At 34.9% G+C, this 7,933-nt stretch overlaps 1 protein-coding gene across 1 annotated transcript in view; it reads left to right on the top strand.

Annotated features, from left to right (window-relative positions):
• The window catches only part of LOC106469285 (centrosomal protein of 97 kDa-like), a 64,960-nt gene that overhangs the window by 1,639 nt on the left and 55,388 nt on the right, over nt 1-7,933 (top strand). Inside the window, exon 2 of the mRNA XM_022397763.1 lies at nt 7,574-7,713. Within this exon, the coding sequence (XP_022253471.1) occupies nt 7,574-7,713 (140 nt within the window). The remainder of the gene's footprint in view (nt 1-7,573; nt 7,714-7,933) is intronic.

Below are 7,933 nucleotides of genomic sequence, written 5' to 3'. Positions count from 1 at the left end.
ATGGGTGTGTGTGTGTGCATCAAATACTTTGGACTACCTCCACATACTACATCATCAAGCAAATAATTCCACAAGTTTATTGCTTAATCCAGAAGTTAAGCCACTCTGTGGAAGCTGTCCGTGACCTTATTCGAGGCGAGATCGAGTCCTTCATGCGGCTCTGGGGTATCTCTCTGGGAGGTGCTGATTTGAATTTTCATTCTGAAATGAGATATTCTGGGGAGAATTTAGACTTCCTGTTTCCTGCTCCTTCCCTAACTAGAGCTATCTCTCCTGAGGACTCATCTGATCAACCACCTTCTGCACGTATTTGTGAAATTTTGGAGATGCAACTGGCAAGTTGCTTTTGAGTCTAGCCCTGCTTTGTTGTCTGATCATTCTTAAGGGGATTACTCAGTTTCCCTCCTCCTGATATTGCTGTGCATGTAGGGAGGTTTGCAACACAATTACATGAGGGTGTTGCTATACCCCCCCCCCCTCCATTTATCTGAAAAACATGCCCTGGTGTATCATTGTCAGGATGATATATATTTGGACACTCAAAGGTTGGATTTATGGGGTGCCAGGTATGAACCTGTTATCTCTCTTAACAGGTTGCAATTTTCGTGAATTTGTATGAACCTTACTATTGAAGAGATACTTCTCTTCAACTTTTTTCTGAAGAACATCACCAATCATCTTAACAATTTGATGACAAACTGGGCCCTTTACTGGTCACTACTATGACATGTTTATCCTCTTGAGGACTTGCTTTGGTATTGTGGTTGGTCTGTTGCTGGGACTTGTAGAGTCCAAGTGCATTTTTGGAGGGTATTCACTTACCTTCTTCTGCCCGTTGAGATTTACAGGAAAAGCCTTTTCTTTGGCCTTATTTATTTGCTGGAATTCCAGAATCTTTACAAGCCAGAGTTGATACAGCACGTTTGCAGTATCTATTGTCTTTGGCTGTTCGACTCTATACTGTTTCCACTGGTACTTCTGCAGGTTCATCCCTTCGTGTCTCAAGGCTCCCTCCTTCCACTCCTAATTCTATTGGTTCTCTTAATCATTTCTGTCCTTATTCTCGGGAGGTATTTTGTGGGCTAGTATGTGGACTTCTCCTGACATATCTCCTCATATCTCATTACTTTCATGATCTGGCAGTTTCCTCTTCGAAGGGACTTCGTCTTCTTCCTGTGGCTATGTTGACTACCTCTACTAGATTTTAACAGGGTGGTGAGTAATGTGTTATCTGACTTCCAGTTATTGTTCTTTTCTCTTCTAGGGTCCCTATTGATTTCTTCTGGATCCCACTCAGTGGTGAGTGTTGCCCAGTCAAGTATGTTTGTATTTAAATTCTGCACTAGTAACTTTTATATCGGTTCTTGGTTACAATGGGCTCTGTTGAGATGAGGTGTTCCATAAGACCATCTGGACGCAATTCTGGATGGTGATATATTACAATATTTCTAATGAACCGCTACTCATGGACTATCAAGAGTAAAGCTAAAGGGGATTTTGCCAGTCTCTGCTGATCTTGGAGCTGAATCAGTCGAGATCAGTTTGCTTTTAAAAATTAGGGAACATGGTTCACCAGTTGCACTGTCTCTGGAGACCTGTTCTTCAGGACTCCCCAACACTTATGTTCTCCTCTTACTTCTACAAGTGGAGCTTGGGAGTCCTTAACACACCCATTTCTCAGTCGCTAGGGTGGTGGATAGAGGATTTACCTTTGGAGTGTTGAATTTTCTCCACTCTTGGAGAAGAGGGCGAAGTTGGGGACCCTCCTACCTGGATCCCTGGAAGTTTTCTCCCAGATGTTGGTAGGAGCAGGACCAACCTATATGGGAGTATACTTGTTAAACCAGTCCAGATTTGATGCTAAGCTATCTGATGGGGAAGGGATGTGTGTGCATGGACCCTCTTATGAACCCTATCAAGTCTTATGTTGTTCATGCAGGGAGTCCACTATCTCCTTGTAATTCCGAATGCATCTCATTCTCATCTTTGGTCCTTGGTGGGACAGTGTTCCACATCCTCTCCTGGGTAAGCAGAATTCTCCATGCCCACTTGGTGGGGAAGTAAATACAACTGTTTATAAATCCAGACTGGATGAGTTCTGGACTTTGGTGGAGTATGGCATATGATCCTGTCAATCCAGACCTGGGATGTTGCATTTTGGACTTTTCTTCAGGTTGATCAGAAAGATTCTTCACTTTGGTGTTGCTTTCTTACATAAATCTGGTGGTTTGAAATGCATCATTGTGTGTTTACTGATAGGGATCCTATCACAAAGATATATATATGGATACCATGACACCTTAAATCCAACCTGAGTTGTGGAACTTCAGCTGTTTGGTCGGGGCTGGACCATCATACTTGTATTATATTCCACCTTTTTCAATTTTCTGTAGTTCTGAGTGAAGAGCATACCTGTTTTTGATGTAGTGCAGTGTTCCCCACTTTGATACCACTTCTTGTGGTATATATTTGTTCACTGCAGATGCTTTCTATGTTATCTGTCCTCACAGGCCCGTTCGCCTTCTTAATGTGGGATTGTAGCTATTAGTGTCAATAGAGGTATGTATGTTTTGGAAGTTATCATTTTTTTAAACTGAAAATGTATTTCTAAACATACTTACCTCCGCTGACATTCTCCCTCCCTTCCTCCCCACTAAGAGCTAGTGTTAGTGACCGGAATGTGGTAAGTCTCAAAAAGTGATTTTATTGTCTGCATACAGTGCTTATATACAGTACCTGCATAGAGGGCATGTGAGGGCTGGTGTAAAGTTTTACAAATTAGATATTGGCGAGGGCAGTCGAGTGGGGTATATAAAGACTGGACCAAGCAAACACAATGTTAGATGGCAAAGATGAAGATCAAGAAATAGCCATTAGTGTCAATGGAGGTAAGTATGTTTGGAAATACATTTTCAGTTTAGGAAAATGATAACTTTTGTTATTACTTTCAAACAAGGAAACAACTACTATATAATTTATAATTGAATGTATTGCATTTTACAACAGTAATCACAAAAAGAGACTCACAGGGGCATTATGAATGTTAAAAATTGAATTTGCATTTGTTTTAGTAAAAAAACCAATGAAAAAGAAGAAATTGCTAAGAAACAAGACACGATTAATTATATTCTTTGGGATTAGGAAAAGTTCAAGAGTTGTATTGTTGACAGACAAGACTGCTCAGATAGATGCTTGTAGGAATCTGAATGTTAAATTGAACCTGTTGCCAGATTGTTCAAATGTGCAATATAACTGAACCATTGTAGTTGGGGTATCATCCTCTTGCTGCCTTGGGGCCCTATGCAATTGCATGGGTTGCATGTGTCTAAAACTGCCAGGTTTATAATGAAAATAATAGTCAAAATAAAGGCAGCAAAAATGCTATGGTTCTCGAAAAAAAAAGGCATGGAAAAATAAAAAAAAAATCTTCCTATAAAGAAAATTCTTTTATATATTTGATGAAAATGTAACAAGCCATGACAACACCAAGGGGTAGAGTATGGAACTGCTAAAGAAGTTTTTTTTCATGCTAAACTACTAGCCTCTCCACAGAACAAACAACTAGTTCTCTGCACTGCAGAAAATGTGTGCATGGCCCAAGATTATGAATGAGCTCTCAATCCAACATGTAGTAACTTGAACTGCACTAGTCTGTGGCACATTTAGCATTCAACTACATCCCTTCATACCCTTCTAGTGCAGTACGTCCACTCTAGGAAATAATATTTTCTGTTGATGAAACAATCTATCAATAAAAGACCCTTTTTGTTGATTTTTCTTGTTACCTTCCATTAAGTTTGTCATTTCATGGCTTCTCTTATCTCCCTAACAACCAGGTGAAGTGCTATCTTTGGGATGCAGGTCTGGAATTCATCCCAAAGCCTGCATATTATTGTATTTCATTTCTCCCATATTATATGGCTTGGCATATTGCTCTATTCTCACTTATCTTGTATGGTCTGCTGATATCTTGGGATATATAGGGCCACTGGAGGTTTGTAATATGTAAAGTTCACCTTCTGGGCAATATAATCCACAGGTCCAGCTAACCTCCCAAAATAGAGATAAATCAATTCTTCCTTCAGGTGCCAATAAGGAGAAGTTTTTGAAAATGGAAGACTTCACATTTCTGCATCAAATGCATTTATAATATGAAAACACTATTTATCAAAAGAAATGTTTATTTAGGGATTAATTATTTCTATTAGATGCGTGTGTGTATGTATAGATATATGTATTTATTTGAAGCATTCAATAATCATTACTGTAATTTTTAAAACTTAGTTAGTATAAAAACTTTTTCTTCAGAGTGTAAGAAAGCCATTTTATTCTTCTATTTACGTTTTTCCAATTTGAATCAATAAAATTTGTATTAATAAAATTAATATAAAACCATTTTCAAAATTAACTGCATATTACTTTTTTTTTTAACTTGCATGTTGAATGGGGATCATTTTTGGTCAGAAGTTGACTCATATTTTTCCAAAGGTTTTATACCTAACCTATATGCTGGAGGCATTCTGAGGAAATGAATATATGTCTGATTTGATGTAGCCATTCATTCGTTATTTTTTTCAATCAACCTATTATTTGGACACGTACTCAAAACTAGGACATCAGGTTTCATCCCCAGAATATGAATCCTCACAGTCTTTCTCTTCTTGGAATATTGTGTACAGATTTGTACTCTTTATCTAAAAATTATTATGATTTATTGGAAAGGGTTAAGATGAGGGCTAGTTAGGATGATCCTTAGTAATATAATTGTTATCTTATAAAAACTTTAAATTGTGTACATACATAGCTTTTTGTAAACAAGATGTATAATTAGATTTAACAACAACTACTAGACAAATATTACATTAAAATTACACACACTATTTTAAAATTACATATGTAAACTTCAATATCCTTTAATACTGCAATAATCTAATATTTACATCAGTAGATACTGTACACTAAATCTGAAACCACTAGCCCATTGGTCATGAAACAAAATGTCAACCATCTGAAGTATAATGAATGAACCATAAGATCATGCATTTTCCATTTGTTGTTAACATTAAGCGTATTATGTTAACACACGGTACATACATTAAGCACAGTGATATTGAATGCAGTTGGAGGCATGAATTTGGCTATGTCCATACTTCTCAACTGAGGTCTTTCCCAAACAACCTTGCATCTGAACTATTTTACAACTGCATCCACAAAATATTAGTCACAGATGCAACCCATTAGTTTTGGAGGTTACTTGGTCATGAGTGCTGATCAAAACAACCGTTGATGTAGGTTCCCTTTGTATACCCTATTGAATGTAGCACAGTGTGTTAGTAGAGCAATTATTAATATCATGCTTTTAACTCACTATGGGCTCGTAACCATTTTATGCTTGTTATAGTTTTCAAACTATAACTTTTAATTCAGGAAGCGTATCTTCACAAAATTTTGCAGATTATTAGTAAACATTAGAAAGCTTTAGTAATCAAAATACCAGATTTTTAAATTAAGTATTAAGATTTTTTAAGTAATGATTTGCTTGTGCATTTTTATCTTTTTGAATGTTGACTATCCAACATGCAAAGTAATTTTGATTTTAATATTAAAAATACTTTTATGCATCAGAAAATTATCAAATTTCACATGCGAAATCTTTATAACCTCCAGTTAATTATGAAACTTTTTTTTTAGAAAAACCTTATATTTTATCTGTTATTCTAATTATTGTATCTCTGTATGGGTTTGGTAAATTTGACTGACCTCATAACCAACATAAAAAATTAGGAAATATATATAAATTATAATTTCTTATTATTCCAGAATAACTTCCCATTTTCAAGAGACTGAGAAAACCACCAGGGGGCATTTTGATCTTTTGATTAGATGTTCACATGTCATAGACAGAAGTAGGTTTACGTATATCCAAAAATGGAAAGTGGTGGGTGGGGCCATTGTGTTTGATTCACTATAAGTAGTGATATCTCAGCAAATAGAAAAGATAGGAGGTTCTTATTTTATATTCTAGCTTGTCAATATCAGTCATTTGGGTTTCTAATTCATAAGAAACTATAAACATTGTATTTAGACATCACGAACATATGATTTGAACTAAAGCTGTATTTAACATACCACATGACGCACAAAAATTGAAGTTTAGGAATCTTTGATAGGTTGTTTAGGCAGAGTATTCATAATAAATCAAAGTTTCAAATGGACAGTAACTGCCTGTTGTAGAAACCTACAAATGTAGTGGACGACTTTTCGAAAGTCTTCTGCCTTTCATCACGTCGACCTCTACATTTGTAGGTTTCTACAATAGGCACTTGCTATCCATTTGAAACTTAGATTCATGAAGTTTAGGAATTTTGTTTTAATATTTAGATTTAAATTAAGAACTTAACTAATGTATAATACTGAAACTTGAATTATAATCTACAGTGTGATACCAAACTTACTGGCATAGATTCATAAAATAGTAGATCAATAAAATTTTGAATGTAAGTCTATAAACTTGATGACGTGCCCTTTGACCCCTGACCATAGAAAGACCCATAGTGAGAGGGTTAAACCAAATTAATAACAATGATAATGAGAAATTCCCTCCTGGAAATTTTCAGTGATTGCCTTCATTATCTTGTAAAAATTGTGAACAATAAAGTTCATTAACACGTAAGAGTTTTACAATATAAAAATAATTTTGCTCATTATACTCTATATATAGTATAGTAGTAGTATTTTTTATAGTAGTTCAATTACTGATTTTCTGAAGTTTTTGCTGATGTTGTATTTATTCCTTTTCATCCCAGTTTTGTTGTTAAATATTTTCTTTGATGACTGTTAAACATTGGCAGTCATTCTCAAGCTTTAAATATGTTTGTAATCTGATATAAGACAGTAAAAGGGTAAACATTGAATTTAAGTAATAGAACTGTGTGATTTATTGATATAATCAATTACATGTCATGTTCAGTTATATTAATTAGTGTCATGTAAAAACTGATTAAAGAGAAAACTAATTGAAATTAATGTTTCCACTTATTACTGGTTTTTGGTTATTCCATCTATCCAGGTAATTGAAATATTGCCATTGTGATTTATCATTATTACTTTTGATTAACTCAAGGCTTTACAGCTTTATCGATTAGTGTCACAACTGATAAAACTAATCATCTAATAAAAATTAGTGTTTTTGGTTATTCCAACTCTCAAGTTTCATGTGAGAATAATTGATTATCAAATTTCACCACTTGCCAAGTTCTAGGCATAATACAACAGTATATTAGCTATCTCTCTCTCTCTCTCTCTCTATATATATATATATATCTGTGTGTACCAGGAATGGTTCAGTGTATGCTTGCTTATTTTTTCATTTTATTTATTAGATTGCATTTGTTTTTGAATTTTTGAAGTGGATCCTAAATGAGCATTTATCTGTGTATTAAAACAAGTAATGATTCTGGACCATTTATGTCTGCTACACATGAGTTAAAAAAAGTGTTCTTGTATTATAAAAACATAAACTCAAACCATATAACAAAATTTATTTATTTAATGTGATTTTTTTTTGTATTAGATAAACATACCTTGGACTTATCAAAAAAGGATCTGAAAAAATTGGAAAAGCGGGATGGAATTGGCATACAGAAATTAATTCTGGACAACAATGAGTTACTAAAATTGGAACATCTTGACTGTTTTCCAGATTTGGAAAAGGTAGCCACATGTTTTTCAACTCGAAAAAGTTTTCAACAAGTTTGCTTACTTATTTAAATAGTATGGTAGAGTACAACATTCAGCCTTCTAACTGCTTTAACTCTTTCAGCACGGGCTCAGTCCCAAGGCCTGACCTCGTAACCATTTTGTGCTTGTTATAGTTTTCATGCTATAGCTTTTAAATTAGTAAGCGTATGTTAACGAAATGTGGCAGATTATC

The sequence above is a fragment of the Limulus polyphemus genome, unplaced genomic scaffold (assembly GCF_000517525.1).
Source record: "Limulus polyphemus unplaced genomic scaffold, Limulus_polyphemus-2.1.2 Scaffold3397, whole genome shotgun sequence".
Taxonomy (NCBI): domain Eukaryota; kingdom Metazoa; phylum Arthropoda; class Merostomata; order Xiphosura; family Limulidae; genus Limulus; species Limulus polyphemus.
This window is presented reverse-complemented; position numbering and strand designations above follow the sequence as displayed.